Consider the following 25,066-nt stretch of genomic DNA (forward strand, 5'->3'; position numbering starts at 1 on the left):
GTGAAGCGTGCTTACTGGAGGAAAGAGCTGTCTATTTCTGTCAGCAGAAATTCTACAATGAGCTACAGGCCATGTTAATTGCAGAAGGAGGAAAATAAAAACCCTTTGAAGAGACTGTTTGTATTGCTGGAGGTAGCAAAATTTCTTTTCTTCCAGTTGAAGGAATCTTTGCTTCAAGATTGAATCTCTCTTGACTGGTTATGTTTTCTGGAATTCGCAGTAAAGTTTCAACTGGGAGACTGTTGTTTTAAAAATCCAAGTGAACTCATTGCTATACTTCTTGTTTAAAGAACCGTTTGCCACCTGCTGCAGCCGAAGTGCTTTGAATGCCTCCCAAGAAAAGTTTGTTTCATCAAATCCGCATGGAGACTTTGAGTGGCATTTGATTATTTTTACACTAGGATACCTCACCTCACTAGGATACGTAACCCACAAAGGCTGACAACCCAGTTATTTATTTATTCTTAAGGAACAGCTCATTTTTAAAACCTCTTTTTTTTTAATCAACCAGTTAACCGTTGATTTTTGAGTGTGTGTGTGTGAAAGGAGAAGTTAGGTTAAAGTAAGAAGTTATAAGATCTTTAGACAAAGGTTTATCTTAATAGTGTTTAAAATTTAGTTTTAATAGTTAATTTGTTGTTGTCTAAAGATACCTGGTTTGGTCTGTTTTATTCTGGGGGTTACAAGAGTGTTTAATTTGGCTGTTTTCTGGTTGGGTGGGAAAGCTTTAATAATATGCTGCGACCTGTTGAGTGATGGGACTGAATTGGCAGTGCATTGCTCCAGCCTCGGTCGTAACAATGTTAGACTGCCAGTTGATCTCCTATGCACTACACATGGGAAGTCAAGGTCAAGTGCAGTTTTTGGGAAAAAAAGACCTGCATTATATAGTGTCTTTCACTATCTCCAACGTCTCAAAACAGTTTACAGCCAATGAAGTACTTTTGAAGTGTAGGCATTGTTGTAATGTAGGAAATGCTGTAGGCAATTGGTGCATAGCAAGCTCTCACGGACAGCAATGTGATAATGACAAGATAATCTGTTTTTTGATATTGATTGCAGGATAAATATTGGCCAAGATGTTGGGGATAACTCCTCTGACCTTTTTCAAAATAGTGCCATGGGACCTTTTACGTCCACCTGCGGGGGCAAACATGCTTCAGTTTAACGTCTCATCCGAAAGACAACACCTCCAGCACCATAGCATTCCCGCAGTAGTGAAGTGTCAGCCTTGATTTTTGTGCTCATCAGTATACAGACCAAGCAGATTTAAAGGGTTGGGCAATAATTGGAAAGGTAAGAGGTGGGAAGGGAGATGATAGGATGGAGGAAATGAAAGGGAGACAGAGGATGGAGTTGGGGGTTTGTAGACGGAAAGGAGCAAGCTGGTAAACGATCTGAGCAGGAGGGGAGAGTAGGCCAAGGATCGAAATCTCTCTTGGAAGGTGGGGCATAGCCAATGAGCCACCAATGAAACCCAGTTTAAAAAAAAGAATTGGTGTTTTGGGGGAGTGCATGAGGAAGCCATGACCATTAAAATAACGAGCTGAAGTGGTGTGGGGAGATGGCAGCACTGTTGTTCTGTCTATGCAGGGAGGAGGCACCGATATTAAATGTCTTAGCAGTGATGGCAGTTAGCCAAGTCAATAAATTACAATTGTTGGGAGATTTGGTGGCTTAGTGTTATAATGTAGCTGGAGAATCTGCGAGAGATCGAGCGAGGGGGTTCGTCCCTCATACATGCACACCAATATACTTAGTTTGTACGAAAGAAAAAGTATTTTTGTGAGGTGCAGAATGAAACTTGATTAATACATTGTAGATATTTTACATCTGATTGATACAAGCTTTCTGTTGCATTTCACCACAAATATTCTGTAGAAGCTGGCAATGATCTTTGATCTGGCATAAGAATTTTTTGCACTTCTGTATTGTTTGGCATCTAAACCCCCATTTATAGTTCATGCATAAAATTTTATTTGTAATATGCCAGTTCATATCTTTATTTTTCCATTGTGAACCATCTACTGTGATTATAAACCTGTGTATATAGGGACCACTGAATAGAATTGTGATTTGTTTCCAAATATCCAATTTGCCTGGAAATGATCCACGGGTTGCTTGATTTCTGAAGATGTCATGTCCATATTGACCTTTTGGGATGAGCTGAGATATTGTGAAACTCTGGTTGCCAACAACACTGTTCTGTCTATTCAGGGAGGAAGCACGGATATTAAATGTTTGGTGGGCTCTGCTCAATTCAGTAAGTTCTTGCTGAAGTTAATACCCTTACACTTGTGTCAGCATTTTCAAAGAGCTGGTTATTCAACATAGTCAAGATAGGATTTTAATTTGCACCAACATAACATAGATTTTTTTACTTTTGGTCAGCTGGGTGTCAAATACATATGGAAACCCATCACCATGATTAAGAGCCGTAGGACCGTCTGGTCTCCCTAAGGGGCATACCCCGTTTTCCTTATACTGGAGTGCATTGACACATTGGCAAAAATTAAGTCTTAGAAATCCCCCACCTTCTGCAGGAGTGGTGCTGGAGCTGGACCAGCTAAAATAATATAGCCTACCAGCACAGGCCACTGATGAACTTCCCACAACTAGCTTGTCTACCTAGCCAGAACCACCCTGTCCTTTAGAACATTGACTTTCAAGCTTGTCTGGAACTGAGTGAGAAGACTTCTCGGCTCCAGTGATAGGTCTACTGCTCAAGGTTTAAATAGTGAACCTGGTTGTCTGGTCAATCATTCAGTAAGTCCTGTAGATAGGAGCAGAAAGTTAGATTATTTTCTGAATGACAAGACTAGAAATTATGGAGGAGCAAGAGGATGTGGGTGTCGGTGCACAAATCACCAAAAGCTAGTGCACAGATGCAAGAAGAAATCAAAAAAGCTAATAAAATGCTGACCTTTATCTCAAGGGAGTTGGAATACAAAAGTGAGGAAGTTATGCTTCAGAGCCTTCGTTAGACCTCATCTGCAATATTGCTTTCAGTTCTGTGCATCACACCTCAGCAAGGATATATTGGCCTTGGAGGGGGTACAGTGCATGTTTACCAAAATTATACTGACGCTTCAAGGGTTAAATTGTGAGGACAAGTTGCTTTATTCCCTTCAGCTTAGAAGGTTGAAGGGTGATCTAATTGAGGTGTTCAACATGATAAAAAGGATTTGAAAGAATAGATACAGAGAAGCTATTTATGCTTGTGGGAATCCAGAACAAGGCGCAATCTTATATTAGAGCTAGGGTGAAATCAGAACTCCCTTTTTCTCATAAGGGGTAGTAGAAATCTGGAACATTCTCCCCTAAAGGCTGTGGATTCTGGGATCACTAATGTTTTCAAGACAGAGATCGACAGATTTTTATTAGGTATGGATATCAAGGGGTACGGATCAAAGGCGGGTAAATGGCGCCACAATCTAACTGAAATGACAGAATAGGCTCAAGGATCTGAATGGCCTATTGTTGCTATGTTATTAACAGGAGTGCTGTGGACCTGTCTGGCGTGGGTATTAGATTATCAAGTTTGCCACAGACTTGATTCCAACCTCCATTATCAATTATGTTAAATTAGACACTGAGCCGCATATGCCGCAAAGGCTTGGCCAAAGAGGTAGGTTTTAAGGAGTGTCTTATAGGAGGAGAAAGAGGTGGAGCGGTTTAGGGAGGGAATTCCAGTGTTTAGGGGACAGGCAGCTGAAAAGTTGCCAATGGTGGTGCAATTAAAATAGTGGATGCACAAGAGGACAGAACTGGAGGGGTGCAGAAATCCCGGAGGGTTGTAAAGTAGGAGGAGTTTATAGAGATGGGAAGGGGTGAAGCCATGTCAGATTTGAAAACCAGGATAAGAATTTTAAAACGGAGGCATTGCCTGACCGGGAGCCAGCAAGCAGAATGGTGATGGGTGTATGGGACTTGGTGCGCATTAGGATATGGGCAGCAGCATTTTGGATGACCTCAAATCGATGGAAGGTGGAAGATGGGAGGCCGGCTGTGCATTGGAATAATTAAGTCTAGGGATAACAAAGGCATGGATGAGGGTTTCAGCAGCAGATGAGCTGAAGCAGGGGTGGAATAATCACTAGATCAGCACTGGCCAAATATGCAAAGCTGAAGACACAGAAAAATAAATTGTATGCTGGTATTGTGCCATGAGTTTTAAATTACTAGTATGGTTCCTGATGTTATGTTCACTGGAGCTAAAGTATACCATATAATTTTGAAACCTAGTTGATTGATTTGGCATTTGAGATTCTTTGTTTCAAATTCTATAATTGAAATCTGGATTATACCTTTTCCTTTCACACCTCCCTCATTCCTCCATTCTTTCCCTTTTCTCATTCACTGACCATCTCTTTCATTCTCTCCTTGTCTCATTCCACCTTTACCTGCTCTCATTTCCTATATCATCTGTTCCTTCCTTTAATACTTACTGTTTATTTCTTCTTTCCTTCTCATTTATTCCTGCTCACTCTTTCCTTTCTTTCTCGGTTTTTCCCTTCTTGCTTTTCTGCTTCTGATTCATTCCTTCTGGCCCTCGTTCATGCTCTCTCTATCTCTCAGTCTTATTTTTTCTTGCTTTCTCTTGTTCACAGCAACCCTCCCCCTCCTCATTCCTAGCTCCTCTTTTCCTTTTTCCCCACTTTCTCGTTTCTTTTCTTTCTGTCATTCCTTCTTTCCCTCATTCCTTCATACATACAGTTCTTCTTTCCTCCCTCTTTTTCTCTCTCTCATATTCTTTCTCTTGTTTCATCCCACCCTCCTCTTATTCCCTGCCTCTTGAGCTCTCATTCCATAACTTGTTTCTGTTCATGTCCATGGGATTTTTGTCATCTGTCCATGCTTCTTAGCATTCCACCAGAATGGAAAATTTGTCTTGTGGAATTCCTGGTTTAATTATTTATGCTGATAACCTTTATGCTAATTAAGATATGTTGAGGTCGAAAAACCAGATAATGAAGTTGCAATGTTAGATACTGTATTTCCTTTAAAAAAAAAATGGTTTCTTTCCAGAATTTCACAACTACTGACTCAATAGACTTGATAAAAAATTTTAGCACAAAGATGTTTACTCAAAATACAAGCCCAAATTTAAGTTCCTACTAATCTTTTCTCATATTTCATTATTGTGATTACTTTTGAAGAACAAAAGATTTCTGGATTGTAATGTCAGTCATGTTCTATAGATCAGAGTGGGAATGCGTCTCTTGTTGATTGCCTTGTAAGTAAAATGCTCATAATGTTTCACAGAAAACCTAATCCAGTGTCTTGTGATTCCTTCACCCATTCCATTGAACAATTCCAAGGAGCTAAATTTTTCCTGCAAACCACATGCAAGAGTAACCACTGACAAAAATGACTCTGGTTAAATAAAAATCAAATCAAACCTGAAAAAGAAGCGATAAGAGTGAGGAAAAAAACCAAAAACTGACCAATTCCCAACTTGCAACGTCTACTGAGAAGAACAATGGAAAACAGTCTTCTGGATAGAACATCACTTTTAAATCAACTGCCTTTGATAAATGTCATTGTTCCTCCATTATCACAGGGAGAAAAGTCCTGGAATTGCCAATGTAACTAATGCCATAGTGGGAGCATTATCATTATCACAAGGATTGCAGTGATTCAAGAAGTGGTCCATCACCATTCTCTCAGGGCAACTGACGATGGGCAATAAATGTGGTCTTGCCAGTGTCATCCATGTCCTGAGAACAAAGTTTTTTTTTAAAGTTAAATCAAGAATAAAAGCAAAATACTGCAGATGCTGGAAATCTGAAATCAGAAAAAAACAAAGTGCTGGAAATAGTCAGCAGATCTGGCAACATCTGTGGAGAGAAAAACAGAGTTAACGTTTCAGATTGAAGGCATTTCATCAGAACTTTAATTTTAAAACTCTGTTTTTCTATCCACAGATGCTGCCTGACCTGCTGAGTATTTCCAGCATTTTCTGCTTTTGTTTAAGATTTCCAGCATCCGCAGTATTTTGCTTCAGTACAAAAATGAAGACCTTTTTATAGATTCTGTAATTTTTTGGGAGAACATTGTTTTCAGTAGTTCATCACCATATTTTTCCCAGGGGAAAAAATTGTATTTTGTTACAGATACTATTTATGATTTGTTGGCATTTACTTGTATCTTGCAATACTTAGTTTTGTTAATGGGAATGAGCCAAACTAATCAGAAATTGACAGTAACGGAAATATTCAGTTTTGGATCGCTGTGGTTAGCAGATTTTAATGTAACATTAAGTACAAAATATTGGCAGCTAAATTATTTAAAAACAAAAGTACGTACTACACATAAATGCATTAAATCACTAAATCAGCTCAAAACTGTTCTATATTTTATTAATTTATCAAATCAGGTCTCATGTAAGAGTGAAAGTCTCAGTTTGATTTAATGTTTCCCCTTGTATTGAGTTTCTATATTTTTATTTTGTCGTGTTTCATTGAGCATCATATTTTTTCATGGTTCTGTGTCCCATCATTGTAGAGCCCAGAGTTTGGATTCTGACGATCATCGGATTGCTCTATACATTTCCCTGCAGTTGGCCTTCAACAGGCAGGTGGGTGCTATTGTCCCATTACCTGCAGGTGCCATTGATGCATTATTTCTGATATGCCACAAAATATCTGGACTTCTAAGCTGTATTGTTAGGGCAAGTGTTATTGACAGTTAAAGAATTTGGAAAACTGTATGTAAAGATTTATCTGATAACCTTCTGAACAGGAGATTGTTCCCCATGTAAATAAAGCTTTTTCACAAAAATGTTGTTTATCCCTTTAAAGGTAGGCCAGCTTATTAACATCAATCTGTTTAGTGTGATGAAAGTTTAAAAAAAATCCCTACTGTGATTCTTTGTTCAGTGCAGTAGGTTTTATCTTCAGAATCACTAAAATGAGAGGGATAACACTGGTTGATGAGAGGGAGATTTCAATAAAATCTCAGGGTTCTCATTTTAAGATACAAACCAGTCTAGTTGGAAAGTGGCTGTCTGGAAACTTATTGGTATTTCCAAGTGGAAATTAATTACAAGTGTACAATCTATTAATAGTGGCTGGAAAAACTTTAACATTCAAAACATTAGACAGTATGCATTTATGCACAGGCAAATCAGCGACAGCATAATAATAGAGCTCGAGAAAAAAATACCTGATGAAAATGTCTGCTGTAAAATGATCTAGGTCTGAGATACTTGTTTTGAGGAGGAGGCAACTATAAAGTTAGGCATGGCTGAAAGCTAGAAGACCATAAATACCAGCTGCCATGTTTTTGTCGACTGCCAAAATCCCTCAGCTGGAGAAAAGATGTTATATGTCTGAAGTAGTTAGCTATCATCTCCCAGAATAAAGCAAAACTGCAACAGCACAATGTCCCCCACCCAAATTGTAATTGGAAAGCAAAACCACATTTCAAATCAATAATGAAGTTTTATTAAAAAGGTCACAGGGGCTCATACAGAAAATCTAGGCAATCACATGGATGATTATAGGAGTTACTTTACTGGCTTTACAAAACATGTGGCAATTTTTCACACTTGTGAGAGAGCCATATAAATATGACAATACAGTGTTCTGTTGCACGGAAGTACTTTAAAACACTCACATTATGCAGGCTGTGCAATTGACAAATTCAGTTATTTATTTTCTCAGTTTATATTGTTACAGTTTATTTACTATATTTCTTGCAATTAAATTCCTACTTTACCTTCTTTAAATTTTTGTTTCCATTTATCTCCTTTCATCTGCACTTTGAGTCCTTCCTGTGGTACTGGTTACCCTCCAGTATTTTGCCCAAGCGGCCTTTCCTCATATGTGCACTTAGACAGTGAGTGCCAGTTGGCTATTCAACCACACTGAGCATCACAACCAAGCCTGATCCTGTTCTCGCCAATACACATGCAAACATACTTTCCAAAATGGCTCATTAGATAGAGTATACAAATGATGATAATGGCTGGTTTTCCCTTCCTTAGTCCAAGGGTGCTCAGGCCCTTTTATATAGATTTGACTCGGCATAGACCAGGAATTGAATTTGGGACATGTATAGTCTGTATGTCCCCCTATTACACAGGATGCTGTGTTTGTCAACCAGAGTTATTGGTGCAGAGGCAGTTTTTTTTATTCTTACAACTTTTTCCTACCTTATTTAGTGTCAGCCAATTGACTTTCAATGCAAAAAATAGAATCATGAAAACATCTGCAGCAGCCACTTATCATTTTACATCTAATCATATTATCAAACTATCTCCGATCACTTCTGCAGAATGCATCCAACCTTGCAACCAGATCCATCCTGTTAAATGTCTTAAAATTTCCTGCATTTAAGTAACATGTTGTGCACAGCAAAGCTATGTTTAACAAATATGACACACTTTTGAAACTCTTTGAAGGTATTACTTGGGAACATGGAGGATGTTACTCAGTGGCAGACAGGCCAGGTCAAGTATTTTCAGGTAGAAAATATTGCTCCGACAAAAGTGTATTAGTGTGTAGGAGTGTATTAATGTTTTTAATAATCCAGCTATCTCTCACCACCTGGTGCTGAACGATTGACTTGGCTTTAGATGCACTGGGATTTGCATCCATTATATGGAAGGACACCAGCTATCTGGCAACAGAGCAGCTTGAAACATAATCCAGAGGAGATCTTTTCTGGTTGATATCTAATTTAGCAGTTATCACAACATTCCTTTCAGACCAAAATTAACTAAAGTAACTCCTCTTAAGTATAAGATATATAAAATATTTTTCACACTGCTCATGCAGAGAGTATTTTACCATGAGCATACTTCACATAGAGTTTTACAGCACAGAAACAGGCCCGTAGGCCCAACGTGCCTGCGCCAACCATCAAGCACCCATCCTAACTAATCCCGTTTCCCTGCACTTGGCCTGTAGCCTTGTATGTTATGGCGTTTCAAGTGCTCGTCTAAATACTTCTTGAATGTCGTGAGTCTCTCTGTTATCTTTCCTGCACACCGTTTCCTCTATTCATTTTCTTAATGTTGATTTCTTTATTGCTTTTAATGTGTTTTACAATTCCTCCTATTTAGTTTTTCTTTCACCATTTTCTTCTAATTTGTAGTTTGGTCTTTGCTCTTCCCCATTTATTTTAACTCATGCTGTCATTAGTGTCATTGAGATAGTTCAAAGCTTTACAGAAGGTAGAAGCTGTGTTCTTACAAGTCTTTCTCTCCTGGGTGCTTCATCCAAAAGGAGTACAGTTAAAAAGTTGATGCCATTTAAATTTCTTAATAGGCTGAGAAAAGTGTGGGGATTGCGAATAAAACAAGGACTTCATGTGATAATTTCAAATATGTTTTATTAAATCAACTGTGCATCAATTTAAATACATCTTCCACCTTCCATGCTACCCCTCACCAAAATGTACTGCATGTGTAGACTTGATACTAACTTTGAGCAGCTTCATATCTTTATCTGAATTGGTTGTATTACTAAGAGGTATCCATTGTCTCTTGTGAATTAACAAGTAAAAATAGTGTTTTAATCTAATTATATAAAAATTATTTTCATCTTCTGCCCCTTCCTCCCCCGTCCCCACGCTGTACATCAGGTGGCAGCAGACATCTTCTCAATCCTCTGCTAATGGCAGTCTAACTGGTTGCCATAAGCTGACTCTCCTTACAGCTGCCCCTTTCTGCCTTTATCCCCTTGAATGGCTAAAAATTTGCCAAATGGAACAATAAGTGAAGAACCAATGCCATGTGACACTAGAACAGATGAACAAAGTTACAAGTGTTTTTGTCTGTGACTTACTGTAATCGAAGGCTGGTTTTGAGAGTACAGAATTTTCCAATTAGTAGACCTGTGTTTTTCATTGCCTCTGCAACTGGACCATTGTAAATATTTATGCTGTGTTTAAACCTATTTTGCAGATCTCTGAAGCTATTGAACTATTACAAGTAGCACTTAAGCTCAGGAATGATGACCTGCATTCTCTCCATTTGTTGGCACTTTTGCTTTCTGCCCAAAAACATTATCATCATGCTTTAGAAGTCATCAATATGGCAGTGAATGAATACCCAGAAAACTTCAGGTATTAATAAATAGTAATTTATTCATATTAATTGCATCATATTTGATGAAATGCTCAATTATCTATGATTGATGTCTTCCCCCATTCCCATCCCATCATCTAGGAATTCTAGGAAGTCAGTAGAAGCAATTAGTATTGATTCATTCAAAAGCAAATTAGGTTACTTTCAGAAAATAATATTTGGGGATACAGTGTATGAGTAATTTAAGACATGGCATATGTTAACTATAGTAAGCTTGTAAGAAAATGACTTTGGATCTGTGGTTCCTAAAGCTCTCCACTTCTGGGTGTTTAATGTGCTTCATATTATTTTATTTTATTTTATTTAGAGATACAGCACTGAATCAGGTCCTTCGGCCCATCGAGTCTGTGCTGACCAGCAACCACCCATTTGTACTAATCCTACATTAACCCATATTCCCTACCACATCCCCACCATTCTCCTACCACCTACCTACAGTAGGGGCAATTTACAATGGCCAATTTACCTATCAACCTGCAAGTCTTTGGATGTGGGAGGAAACTGGAGCACCCGGCAGAAACCCACGCGGTCACAGGGAGGACTTGCAAACTCCGCACAGGCAGTACCCAGAACTGAACCTGGGTCACTGGAGCTGTGAGGCTGCAGTGCTAACCACTGCGCCACATGGACTAATTGATAGGAATTGATTGCCACGATCAGTCAACATCTCCATTATTCTTGTAACATGTGACCCACCAGTATGGTAGAAGGCGAATCAAATGGATGTTGGCTTTTTTGTCTAGAAATTCATATGCTCTCATCTCACTCCTGGATTTCCTTGCATCAGTCACAGACATGAGAAGGACCAGAGAAACAACCCCCATCCCTTCAACCTTTATGCCAGTCACTGCTAGTCTGTTGTTTCCTGCAATGTACACAAGGTGTTTTGTTATGTGCAATGTATACAGGGTGTGCTGTTCACTACAAAGTTTGCAGGGCTTGTTTTTTCATATAATGTATACAGAATGTGTTGTTCCCTAAAATTTATACAGTACTTGACCCCAACAATGTATATAGGACATGTTGCTCTCTTTCCTCAAAAACCTGAAGTTTTTAGTTTCACTTCAAGTTAGAATCGCTCTTTAAAAAAAAACAAGCTTTGAAACCAGAGTCAGTGCACTTAACAGAATTCAACAAGCCATCTATTCAAAAAACAGTCTGCACACATGCTGGTTTCGCACCACAGGCTCCATCACAGTATAGTGTGTGCTATTCTTTATGAAGTAAATTTTTGCTGTGCCCTAATAAGCTGTTCTGTCATTTTGACTTATCTACCCAGAATGATCCTGAAGTCCTCCTTTTAAAGCATCCACTTGTTTCTTAAATGATTCTAGGATCTTTGCCTGCACTGCTCTATCTAGGAGTCCTTTCATATGTTCATCGCTCTTAGGCCTGATCTCCACGCCTAAATTTTCCTTTTGCTATTTAGACTTGTGATTTTGTTCTTCTATCACAATTTCATATAATGTAAGATTCCAGATTTATCATCTTTCATTCTGTTAATTATCTTATAGAGAACTATAAAGTCTCATTTCAAACACCTGATTCAAGTCTGAAAAGTCCAGTTTGTCCAGTCGTCCCTCATGACAGATCTCTAGCACTCAGCACTGTGGCTCTTCACTTGAATCTCTCCATGTCTCAGCAGCCACTGAACACAGTGCTCAAGGTGCAGTCAGACTCGATTAAACTATATAGTTTAGTCATGATTTCCACTGATGCAGAGAGCAACTTATTTCCTGTGAAATAAACAAGTGTTTCATATGGTTATATGAATAATATTACCATATTTGTTTATTTGCCAGTTTTGCTGGTCAGCTGAGTATCTATCATGCACTGGCATGCTTTACCAGGTTGGATTTTCTGAACCAATCTGTTGAGAAATCTTAACTTGTGGAGTTTCTGTTGGATTGATTGATGGATGTTTCCTGTGGAGGCACAGTAAACAATAACAGTTACATTGTGAAGTCTTTATAGTTACATAGCGATTAAGCCTGTTGAATAAACAATCCTTTACAGTTACACCCCACTGGAAGTGATTAACAAATTCTGCTACCTCAGGTCCACGGTGACAGACAATCTATTCCTTAATGCAGAGCTCATTACAGGCATAGGTAAAGCAGCTACCACCATTGGTCGACTCGCGAAATGTGCATGAGATAACACCAAGCTGATCTTTAGGACCAGGCTGATGGTTTATAAAGCCTGTGTTTTCAGCTTTGCTGTATGGCTGTGTAACATGGGCAACTTGCAGCTACCGGGAAAAGAAGCTCAATAATTTCCATCTTTGTTGTCTGTGGCACTTTATGGGTATATCCTGGCAGGACAAAATCACAAATGCGGCAGTCCTCTCAAAGGCAGAGCTCTCAAGTGTGTTGGCAATAATCAAACACAGGCAGCTTCAGTGGATCAGACACGTCCACAGGATGGAAGACGGTCACATACCGAAGGACCTTCTGTATGGTGAGGTAGCTGGGGCCAGACGACCAGTGGGGCACCCAAAGCTCTGCTTCATTGATACTTGCAAGCATGACATGAAGGCTCTCAATGTTGACTATCGCACCTGGGAGTCACTAGCTGGCGAAAGAGGGAAATGGCAACACATCCTGTGGACTGGCGTGCACTACCATAACCAGTGGCTACAACAACTTGGCAATAGGTGCCAATGCTGTAAACAACAACTCACAGATTTACTTGGCAGCTTCATATGCAGCACTTATGGCAGAACCTGCCTCTCTAGGATTGGCTTTCACAGCTATCAGCAAAGGTGCACCAAGAGAAGACCCCCACTTAAATGGATAGTTTGCTACATGTCCATCACCTTTCATAGATGACAGGATGCTAATACACTTTACAGTTGCAAGGTGAATTATTCTCACCCTGCACACAAACAATAAATCCATACAGTTAAGCAAAGAGCAAGTATGATCTTTGTGAATAAACAGAAAATCTGCACAACTATCGCAAGAAATACTTTCAATCACTTTCAATATTGAAGTGAGTGGTGATTATCAAAGGTGGCTGTTCGAAGGCCAGGTTAATGCGTAACTTGCATGTGGTGAGCTAAGTTTGGCTGTGCATTACAATGGAAAGCTAAAATAAGAATCAACAATGGAGGGATTAAATTTTGTTCTTTGCAAAATGCAGTTTTTTCAATTGTTGTACAGCATCTATTCATTGTGCGAATGCATTTATTTCACAGTCATTACAACATTGGGAGTGCAAGACATAAGTTCTTCGGAAGGATCTATTATACCAACCTTCCAAACTTCCCTTTTTAAGAGTAGAGCCAAAAGGCATAGCTTATTTTACACCACGAGTTCCACAATTACATTTTTTCTGGAGGCAGTTGGGGAAAAGTGGAGCCTGAGGTCCATACGGTTAACGAGCAGACTACAAAAGAGAATATCTCAGATCCACAATGTTTCTACATTACAAAATCATGGTGCTTCTATCAATGAGTTCCTTAAGCAAATGAGAGAAATCCCATTATTTGAGTCCAAAACAAGAGCAGGGTTGAGGCATAGTGATTTTACTTTCAATGTCTTAGAATCATTTACTTAATTTTTTCACAAAAACTTGTGCAGAAATTAGCAGACGGTTGAAATTATTTTGTAAGTATCAGTTTATCTACTTCAGTTTGTTGTTTCTAATTTTGTTTCACATCAGAGGTTAAGAATGCCCAATACCTTCTATAAAGACTCAGCTTCATATCTCATGTTTTTGATAAATACACTGAAATTGGAGGGAACAGAGCCCTGTGTAATTAGGACCTGCTGTTAGTATATTTTTAAAATTTTCTTCTTTTAATAGTAGGCTCACAAATACTGCTTGCATTTAGAATCTTGACTCATCAGTGCGTGCATGGTAAGACCACTGCTGTTGCCTGCGTAGAGCATTTCTTTTAAAGTCATAGACACTCAAACAAAAAAACCCTGATGTTTCCTGCTTTTTCAATACTGAAAATTACAAGATGGGCAGCCCTTGAATGGGATTCTCTGGTTCAAAACAGAGCAGGTGACAAGTGTACTAGTCTTGCCAAACGTATGCAGTAAACAGGATTTGACTTATGGATTTGTGTGTCTCTGAATTGAATTGAAACTCTGGACGGGATTTTGAGTTTTGGGTCAGGACCCCTACGTTGGGGTCGATTGGGGGTCACAACTACAAACTGTGTTGGGAACAGTCACCCGGCAGTGCTTTTCCCCGAATTGACAATTTAGTGGCCAGAGGGCGAGCTTTCCGCCCAAATAAGAATGACAGGCGGGACTCTTGAAGCCGGAGGGCCAATAAGAGGCCCTCCAGTGTGGAAGAAACAGCAGGCTGCCTTTTCAGGTGAGAGAGAGAGAGAGGGTGCCTCAAGATGGAGTCACCCTCTTACTAACTTTTTAAACTTTTAAATAAAATAAAGACAGCAGCCGGGCGACCGCAGGATGGCCTGCAGTTGCAGCTGTGGCCTGGCAGGTGGGGAGAGCCTCAAAGCCTGCCTGGACTGCTGGCCCTCTGGTCTGCCACTGGGAGGCTGCCTCCAGGCAGCTGACCTGGTCCTCGACGCCTTGGGGGGCCCGAAGGCTGATTGGAAAATTCCAGCCAGCCTCTGACAATAGGCTTTAATTGGACTTTAATTCCTGCTCCCACCCCCATCCTGCCTCTGGAAAAATGGACAGGGGTGGGGGTGGGGTGGTGCTAGCACACCAGCCGGCGGTGAAAATTTTCACATCTGCCTACCTCTGTGCTTGCCCCCATTCGGGGGCTAAAAATCCTGCTCCCCTCTCTCTGTTTTGAATCTAACATGTTACTTGTCTCTCACAGTATGGGTATTACACTTTGAATGTTGTACCTTTGTGCAAATTTCTTTGACAGCCTCTGCTTGATTACCTTTAATTACAAGTCGCATTTGGAGAGGTAGGGATAATTTGAATGAATCACTGGGCGAGTAGAAATACCACCAGTGAGGAACTAAGTGTGTTTCAAAACAGTTAATCAAGCCTGAGCAGTCAGTAAAGGAACCAATTAAACTGCTTCAGCTGTTTATCACAAAACAATTGACTCAGCCACCATTTTGGTTTCTCCACTAAACTGATGATCTAATACTGAAAATAAGGTTTGTAACAGAAAACAAAAATTACAACTTTTCATGAAAATGGTTGTATTTTCTATGTTTAAAGTGTGTTTTAATGATTGTGTTGAAGGCCTGTGCAATCTGAGAATCTTGAGGCTTGAGTTCATGGGGTTCCTAGACTAAAATTGTCAGCCTGTACCCCTGACGATAACTCTGAAAATATGTGATTAACTACAAAAGTGGTCATTCAGGAACCATACTTAACATGCTATTTGTAAGGTGGTTGCCTTCATTCTTATTTATCAATGGCAAGTTATATTTTTAAAAGCAGCAGAAGTGAGGAGATTTATTTTGTATAAAGCATCAAAACACAGCAAGACATGACTCCTTCAGCTTATTCTGAATTAATATTCCTGGAGAAAAATGAAAATTACAATCTTCGCAGAGATCATGTTATATGCGTGAAAAGTGAAACTTTAAAATCGGGCTTCATGCAATCCTTATATTACAACAACTTGTAGTTATATAGTACCTTCAACGTAATAAAACATCCCAAGGCACTTCGCAGGAGCATTATTAAACAAAATATGACACCAAGTCACATAAGGACATATTAGGTAGGATGACCAAAAATTTGCTCAAAAAGTTAGGTTTTAAGGTGTGTCTTCAAAGAGGAAAGTGGGATGGAACGTATTCCAAAGCTTGGGGCCTAGGCAACTGAAGGCACAGGCACCAATGGTGGAGTAATTAAAATTGGTGATGCACAAGAGGCCAGAATTAGAGGAGTGGTGGTATCTTGGAGTGCTGTGGGGCTGGAGGAGATTATGGAGATAGAGGGGGGCGAGGCCATGGAGGGATTTGAAAACAAGGACGAGAATTTTAAAATCAAGATGTTGCTTGACCTGGAGCCAGTTTAGGTCAGTGAGCACAGGGGTGATAGGTGAACGGGACTTAGTGCAAGTTAAGACATGGCAGCAGAGTTTTAAATTACCTCAAATTTATGGAGGGTGGAATCTGGGAGACCAGCCAGGTGTGCATTGGAATAGTCAACTCTAGAGGTGATGAAGACATGAATGAGGGTTTCAGCAGTGGATGAGCTGAGATGGGCGAAGTTGGGCAATGTTACGAAGGTGGAAATAGGCAGTCTTAGTGATGGTGCAAATATAATGTCGGAAGCTTATCTTTGGGTCATATGTTTAGTTTTAGAGATACAGCACTGAAACAGGCCCTTCGGCCCATCAAGTCTGTGCTGACCATCAACCACCCACTTACACTAACCCTACTCCTATTACTAACTCCACATTCCTACCACATCCCCACCTGTCCCTGTATTTCCCTACCACCTACCTATACTAGGGGCAATTTATAATGGCCAATTAACCTATCAACCTGCAAGTCTTTGGCATGTGGGAGGAAACCGGAGCACCCGGAGGAAACCCACGCAGACACAGGGAGAACTTGCAAACTCCACACAGGCAGTACCCAGAATTGAACCCGGGTCGCTGGAGCTGAGGCTGCGGTGCTGACCACTGCGCCACTGTGCCGCCCTTCATTACCAAAGTTGATTACCAAAATTACCAAAACCATTACCAAAATGTGATACCAAAGTTGCGAACAGACTGGCTTTACCTCCAGACTGTTGTCAGAGAGAGGGATGGCATCGGTAGCTAGGGAACAGAGGTTGGAACGGGGACCGAAAACAATTGCTTCGGTCTTCCCAATATTTAATTGGAAGAAATTGCTGCTCATCCAGTATGTGATGTCGGATAAGCAGTCTGATAATTTAACAACTGTGGAAGAGTCAAGTGAGGTAGGTAGTGGTGAGGTAGAGCTGGGCATTGTCAGTGTACATGTGAAAACTAATGCTGTGCTTTTGGATAATGTCACTGTTGGGCTGCGTGCAGATGAGAAATAGGAGGGGACCAAGGATAGATCCTTGGGGATACTAGTGTTAAACAGTGCAGGAGCAGAAAGAGAAGTCATTGTATGTGATTCTCTGGCTCCAATTAGATAGGTAGGAATGAAACCAGGTAAGAGCAGTCCCACCCAGCTGGACGATAGTGGTGTGGTTAACCATGTCAAAGGCTGCAGACAGGTAGAGAAGGGCGAGGGGAGGGAAGATTTATTTTTGTCACAGTCCCATAGGATGTCATTGCCACTTTGCGAAGTGTTTCAGTACTGTGGCAGAGGCGGAAACCTGATTGGAGGGATTCAAACATGGAGATCTATATTCTGTAATATATTCTAAATGGTTACACCAGTTGCAATTCTATTTTTTTTTCTGATCAATATAAATATTGAAAATTCTGGAATTGCTATAACATTCAAGTTAAAGAGGTTCTAAATAAAAGTTATCAATTTAAACATTTAATGTATTGCAGAGATATTTGACACAGAAATATGCAAATTAGTTTAATCTTTTCCTTTAGACCCTCACTATAAAAGTCATGCATTAAACATATGGATCACAAAGAAAAAGAGCCGTTGACCCATGTTACATACATGTGGATATTTATTTCTGTACTCATGGTATACAAAGGGGCATTTATTTATATACCTACAGTGGGAAAGAAAAAGAATATTCATATTTCAGTAATCAATTGAAAAATGCTGTTTTAGAGCAAATCTGATCCAAACTGCTTTCTAAATCCTTTGTGATGAGGTGAATTCCCCCCATACCCCGTTACCATCACTTACACTCATACGCAATCTGTGTATCTGTACTACTGGATCCCTCTGTTCCTCCACCCCATTTAGACACACTTTCTAACGAGTATGTGGTGTTCTTATTTATCCTCACAAAATGTATTACCTTGCCCGCATCTATATTGATCATTTTCCAATTACATGCCCATTCTGCAAGTTTATTGATGTCTTCAAGCATTTCGTCTCAGTCTTCCTCTGTGTTAACTGCACCCCTCAATTTGATGTGATCTGTAAATTTTGAAATTGTCCTTCCAATTCCTATCCAAATTGTTTATGTAAATGGCTAGCAATAGTGATCCCAGCAGCGATTGTTGTGGAACACCACGTCCCACCATTTGCCAATCTGAGTAACTTCTTTTAATGCTCTCCTTTTTTGGTTTTGTAGCCAACTTGTCATCCATTCGTCTACTTGTCCACTGGTTCCACATATTCTGACCTCAATTATGAGTCTACTATGTGGCACCTTATCAAAGGATTTTTTGGAAATCCAAATATATAGCATCTACTACATTCCCCTTATCTACCCTTTCTTTTACTTTTCCAGGGAATTCAATGTGGTAGTTCAAGCATGACTTTTTTTTTAAAAATCTGTGCTCACTATTATTGATAATATTTTCAGTTCCTAGATGTTTTTCGATCACATTTTTGATTAAAGATTCCATTATCTATTATCTATCTTGCAACCACAGTGCGCCACTGGTGAAGAGGGTGGATATTGAGTTTGATGGTCGTGTGCGGAACAAAGATGGTTGAACCCTTATAATATTTTGAGATTGTCACAAATTGGCAGTACAGTATGTTGACTGTTACCTGATAATATTTAATGTGGTCAGTCAGTTCTAGTGATTGATTAAATCAGCCTCAAGTCTGTGCCACTTGAAATTAGACAGCATTATGATTCCAGTACCATTCCCTTGGGCTTTTTCCTACCCTCTCCACCCTGACATAGCTCTGCTAAGTGGTGCCTGTTGTTTGGAACATTTCCTGGAGAAATGCTGCAGTTTATCTGGTTGGTCCTTATACATTGCTGCTTGTGAAGGCTTGCCGTGTGCAAATTGGCTGCTGCATTTCCTACATTACAGCCATGACAGCATTTCAAAAAAAGAAGTACTTCATTGGCTGTAAACCATTTTGTGGCATCCTTTGGTTGTGAAAGGTCCTATATAAATGCAGGTCTGTCTTTCTTTCTTAATAAAAAATAAGGTCCTTCCAGGAAACAAGGAACACTCAGGATCTGCAAGTAGTCTAAGGGTTAGTACAAAAGCAAACTACTGCGATGCTGGAAATCTGAAATAAAAAAGGAAAAAGGCTGAAAATGCTCAGTCGGTCTGGCAGCAATCATGGAGAGAGAAACAGAGTTAAAGTTTCAGGTCAAAGATCTTTCATCAGAATGGTCAAAAACCTGAAAAGTTGGGCTGAATTTTTCTGGCACTGTGGAGACTGGGTTGAGGGCAGGGGGTGCTGAGAAAATAGGGGAGAGCAGTGTTGGGATGGCTCCCCGACACATTCCTGCCTCTGGGGAACTTTTCTGGCGAGGGATGGGAACTGGATCAGCTGCCAAGCAGGCAGCCAATTAGTAGAATTACGACCCCACTTAGAGGTCATTTTGCATCAGCGTGGTATTTTACTGACATCTGAGCTGCCCCCCTGTGTGTGCGGAGGCCGAGCTCAATCGAGATGACCTCCTGGCAGCTGGCCAAGCTGCTATCAGATCCAGATGCTCTGTACTGCAGGGATGAAAGGCTGCGGCCCTGTATATAAATAGGCTTACGGAGGGGTTTCCCCTCCAACCTGATGACTCCACCGGCTTCAATTATAACTTAATTTATAACTTCAATGCAGGCAACCTCCATGTTGAGGCACCTTCGGACTCGCCTGCCTGCCTCGGCAGCGCCCATCTCTCCGAGGGGAGCTGCCAGCCAGACATTGCTACAGGCCCTCTTATTGGGCCTGCAGCACTTGGAGCCCGCCCACTGTCTTAATACGATGGTGAGTGCGGAAGCAGCATTTGGAAGGTTGCACCAGCGGGCACACTGATGACCTGAGCGGGCTCGGAACCTCCACATAGGCATGATATCAGGCTCCCAATGCCAGCCAGAAAATTCAGCCCATGTTTCTCTCTCCACAGATGCTGCCAGACCTGCTGAGCATTTCCAGCATTTTCTGTTTTTATATCTTAAGGATTAAACTGGTTTGGGCTGTAGCTATGTCAAATTGTTGAAATTAAATATGTGGTTGTGGTGGGGCGCGGGGTGCGGGTGGGTGATGGAATAGGTGGCAGGAGAGCTTCCTATTTTAAACAAATGTATGCCAATTAATTTTTCAGGTTGTAATGGATAGCCACAATACACTCTCAATTCTACCACTAATGAGGCCTGTCTGGCACATACTGCTCTTTTATATAGTTGAAGTGCAGCTTGTATGATTGCAATGTATAATGTGAAATCTACTTTATATTGCATAAACTTTTTGTGTTCCAGTGAGATACCCAATGCTGTAACACCTGCATTATTTATAGTCGTGGGTATATGCACCAGTACCAACCCAGAACAACTGTAGAAGTGCAACCTTTCTTAATGCATTTATGATTTTTCTACAAATAGCAGAGGAAACCAATCAGTCAGTGCACACAACGGCTCCTGCTTTGAGGTTTAGTTAGATGAAGGCCGTCATTTTGCTGTGGAGACTGTTTCTGTGATGATGATTGAGCAGTTTTTTACCAGGCTAGCAGTAGAGTGAATTGTTAAGCTGTCAAAATAAGCAACAGTTGAAAGACCAGATTCAAACAAAGCAACAATAAGAGACTGTATTTAATTACAGTCATATAATTTTATGATGGGTATAAGTGATCTTTAATAAACTCAGCAATGTTTTGCTCTATGTTGTACTAAAACAGAAATTAGCTGAGCTGTCATCTGAGTCCCTCGTTAATTCATTTAAACATCTCTGGGCAGCTAAGCAATCTCTGCCTACTCATCCCTCTGCCTTTAGATAATCTGCTTGCCAGTGAGCAAAAGCCCACTCCAGCCTGAATTTCATCTTTAGATGGTTACTTTTAAAAATACTACAATAAGAATATGTGTACATCTAGAAGGAAGGAGAGAGGTGGGTGTTCACAGTTGAACTGTGAAAAGTTAGCTGCAGCTCAACAAGCAAGGTAAAGAATTTCACACATTTATGTGAAAGGAAGCCATGAATTGAAATAGAAAAGAATGCTGCAGTAAGATGGCAGGTTGCCAAGACAGAACTGTCAACATGGCAAGACAGAAAAGCTTTTGCTTTATGATGCAGATAAACCTGTTGGTATTGACCTGTTTGATATAGCCACAGTAAACCCTCCTTCCAGCTATGAAGAACTACTACTGTCAAAAGAAAACTTTACCCCTTTACTTGGTGCCTCAGCCTTAAACTGAGAGCTTTAGTAACCTGCTGTCAGCCTTTGCCAATGCTTTAGTGAACCTGGTCCCTAGGAGATGCAGGAGAACAATTGGAATAATGGGGAAACTTTCTTCCCACCCTTAAGTTAGCAGCTAAGCAATATATGACATTTTTGCACATCCTTGTCCCATGTTGTGGCACATACTTGCTCCTACCTACAGACCTTATACCAAACATCCTTAAAGCTCCTTTAAGTAAACAATTTAGAAAATTACTTCTCAATTCCAGGTGCGCCGCAGACTTTGTAGCCTAAGGGTGAGTTCACACTAGAACTGCAGTGTGAGACAGTTTTCATTTCCCATCAAAGCTATAGCTATGTAGCTTGAATCTGGAGTTGGGACTCAACTGGACACTGAAGAATAACAAACCCTGGAGTAGCTGGTCACATTTTACTTCACTTTGGAGTAGGTTTAGGGCCTTCACATCCTATTTGCGTTCCTCAGGATTAGTGATGATATGAAGCTGAAACCACTTTGCACCAACAATGCCAAGGAAAATCACGTGTGGTGTACAATGGACAAATAATTTGAAACCACTCATTTTAGACCATCACTCAAAGTTAAAATTACCCTTGTGTGAATGCAACTTAAAGTTTATACTCGGGACAGAGAATATATTCAGCTGGGTTGCAGAGTATTTCCTTCAGCATTGATCCACGGAATATATTGCCTGCCTCAAACAAAGTATCTATAGTTGAGTCATTGTGTCTGTACCAACATGCGCCGAAGGCTTTTAAACAGTGCAGTGTGCAATAGTTCATTCACAATTAGTTGCTCATAATTGTTGCATAAAATATTGTTGAAACGTAATGTGATTTTCCACATCTGTCTTGGGTTTATAAAATGTTCCCACATAGCATTTTTTAAATGCAAATCTTGTTCCTTCTTCTGGCAAGCCTAGCTGAAATCTGGTGTAACTGAGGCAACTAAGTTCAAGTATCAGGCATTCATCCACATAATCTTTTGATCTGGAGATGCATACTTGAACTTCAAGCCTCCTGAAACTGTAAAGACAATTTTCTTCTTTGGTTTATATACTTCATCTGTTAGTCTTATAGTTTCCTGTGTTTGTCTTTACAGTGAGCACTGATAGATAAGAAATGAAAGATTCTGTTAACAGCTTTGCAGGGATTACATTGAAGTGAACTCCTGCCGTAGTCCCTGAGTGGTCAGCCCTCTGCAACATATAAACCACTTGAGTCACAAATGCAAGTAGTAGTGTTGCAAGTTAGTTTATGTCAATGCTGCTGTGGGGCTAGAAATGTTTGTATTGTACGTTTCAAATGTTTCCATTCCCACTCCCTGGCCACTGTCTGAGGCTGAAACAGACCATTTGCAACCTTGGCAACCTATATGATCCTGAGAAGAGCTTCCAATCACATCCACTCCATCACCAAGACTGCCTACTTCCACCTACATAACATCTCCGCCCCACCTCAGCTCATCCTGGCTTGCCTCCCACCTTCCACTCCTGTGAACTTGAGCTCATACAAAACTCTGCTACCCGTACCCTAACTCACACCGAGTCCTGTTCATTCATCACTCCTAAGCTCGCTGACCGACATTGGCACCCGGTTAAGCAACACCTTGATTTGAAATATCAAAGTGCTGATAAGGGTCCAAGAATAGAAAAAACAGATGACGTCAGGGGTTATGAGATACTGACCTGGCCTGGGCAGGGAGATGGGTACGAAACATCACCAGTAAGTGGGCAATGCATGTAGCAAGGCATTTCAAAAAGAGCGAGAAGAGGCATCACTTCAAAAAGAGCGAGGGCAGAGGCTTCATTTCAAAAACAGCACTGAAAGTGGGGAGGGGCTTCACTTCAGAAAAACAGTGTGGAGAGCTGGGAGAGACTTCAGTTCAAAAAGAGCACGGAGTGCTGGGAGAAGCTTCGTTGAAAACAGCGCAGAGTGCTGGGAGAAGCTTCGTTGAAAACAGCGCAGAGTGCTGGGAGAAGCTTCGTTGAAAACAGCGCAGAGTGCTGGGAGAAGCTTCGTTGAAAACAGCGCAGAGTGCTGGGAGAAGCTTCGTTGAAAAGAGCACAGAGTGCTGAGAGAAGCTTCATTGAAAAGAACGGGGAGAGTCTTCATTGAAAAGAGCGCGAGTGCTGCGAGAGTCTTCATTGAAAAGAGCGCGAGTGCTGCGAGAGTCTTCATTGAAAAGAGCGCGGAGTGCTGAGAGTTTTCATTGAAAAGAGCGTGGAGTGCTGCGAGAGTCTTCATTGAAAAGAGCGTGGAGTGCTGCGAGAGTCTTCATTGAAAAGAGCGTGGAGTGCTGCGAGAGTCTTCATTGAAAAGAGCGCGGAGTGCTGCGAGAGTCTTCATTGAAAAGAGCGCGGAGTGCTGGGAGAGTCTTCATTGAAAAGAGCGCGGAGTGCTGTGAGTCTTCATTGAAAAGAGCGCGGAGTGCCGGGAGAGTCTTCATTTGAAAAGAGCGCGAGTGCCGGGAGAGTCTTCATTTGAAAAGAGCGCGAGTGCCGGGAGAGTCTTCATTGAAAAGAGCGCGGAGTGCCGGGAGAGTCTTCATTGAAAAGAGCGCGGAGTGCCGGGAGAGTCTTCATTGAAAAGAGCGCGGAGTGCTGTGAGAGTCTTCATTGAAAAGAGCGCGGAGTGCCGGGAGAGTCTTCATTTGAAAAGAGCGCGAGTGCTGTGAGAGTCTTCATTGAAAAGAGCGCGAGTGCCACGAGAGTCTTCATTGAAAAGAGCACGCAGTGCCGGGAGAGTCTTCATTGAAAAGAGCGGGAGTGCTGCGAGAGTCTTCATTTGAAAAGAGCGCGAGTGCCGGGAGAGTCTTCATTTGAAAAGAGCGCGGAGTGCCGGGAGAGTCTTCATTGAAAAGAGCGCGGAGTGCTGTGAGAGTCTTCATTGAAAAGAGCGCGGAGTGCTGTGAGAGTCTTCATTGAAAAGAGCGCGGAGTGCCGGGAGAGTCTTCATTTGAAAAGAGCGCGAGTGCTGTGAGAGTCTTCATTGAAAAGAGCGCGAGTGCCACGAGAGTCTTCATTGAAAAGAGCACGCAGTGCCGGGAGAGTCTTCATTGAAAAGAGCGGGAGTGCTGCGAGAGTCTTCATTTGAAAAGAGCGCGAGTGCCGGGAGAGTCTTCATTTGAAAAGAGCGCGAGTGCCGGGAGAGTCTTCATTGAAAAGAGCACGGAGTGCCGGGAGAGTCTTCATTGAAAAGAGCGGGAGTGCTGCGAGAGTCTTCATTTGAAAAGAGCGCGAGTGCCGGGAGAGTCTTCATTTGAAAAGAGCGCGAGTGCCACGAGAGTCTTCATTGAAAAGAGCACGGAGTGCCGGGAGAGTCTTCATTGAAAAGAGCACGGAGTGCCGGGAGAGTCTTCATTGAAAAGAGCGGGAGTGCTGCGAGAGTCTTCATTGAAAAGAGCACGGACTGCTGTGAGTCTTCATTGAAAAGAGCGCGGAGTGCTGCGAGAGTCTTCATTGAAAAGAGCGCGGAGTGCTGCGAGAGTCTTCATTGAAAAGAGCGCGGAGTGCCGCGAGAGTCTTCATTGAAAAGAGCGCGGAGTGCCGCGAGAGTCTTCATTGAAAAGAGCGCGGAGTGCCGCGAGAGTCTTCATTGAAAAGAGCGCGGAGTGCCGCGAGAGTCTTCATTGAAAAGAGCGCGGAGTGCCGCGAGAGTCTTCATTGAAAAGAGCGCGGAGTGCCGCAAGAGTCTTCATTGAAAAGAGCGCGGAGTGCTAGCCTATCCGGCATCCTATCCAGTTCATTGGAACGAGCCCTTCAAAGAAAAACAAGTGTGACATCACAGG

The 25,066-nt window shown here is 41.3% G+C and overlaps 1 protein-coding gene across 3 annotated transcripts in view; it reads left to right on the plus strand.

Annotated features, from left to right (window-relative positions):
* Positions 1 to 25,066, plus strand: part of LOC137376519 (tetratricopeptide repeat protein 7A-like) — a 319,646-nt gene that overhangs the window by 163,303 nt on the left and 131,277 nt on the right. For all 3 annotated transcript variants that reach the window (XM_068045223.1, XM_068045224.1, XM_068045225.1), the window contains 2 exons: positions 6,508 to 6,580; positions 9,914 to 10,074. In XM_068045223.1, coding sequence (XP_067901324.1) covers positions 6,508 to 6,580; positions 9,914 to 10,074 — 234 coding nt within the window. The remainder of the gene's footprint in view (positions 1 to 6,507; positions 6,581 to 9,913; positions 10,075 to 25,066) is intronic.

Source organism: Heterodontus francisci, chromosome 13, assembly GCF_036365525.1.
Source record: "Heterodontus francisci isolate sHetFra1 chromosome 13, sHetFra1.hap1, whole genome shotgun sequence".
Lineage (NCBI taxonomy): Eukaryota > Metazoa > Chordata > Chondrichthyes > Heterodontiformes > Heterodontidae > Heterodontus > Heterodontus francisci.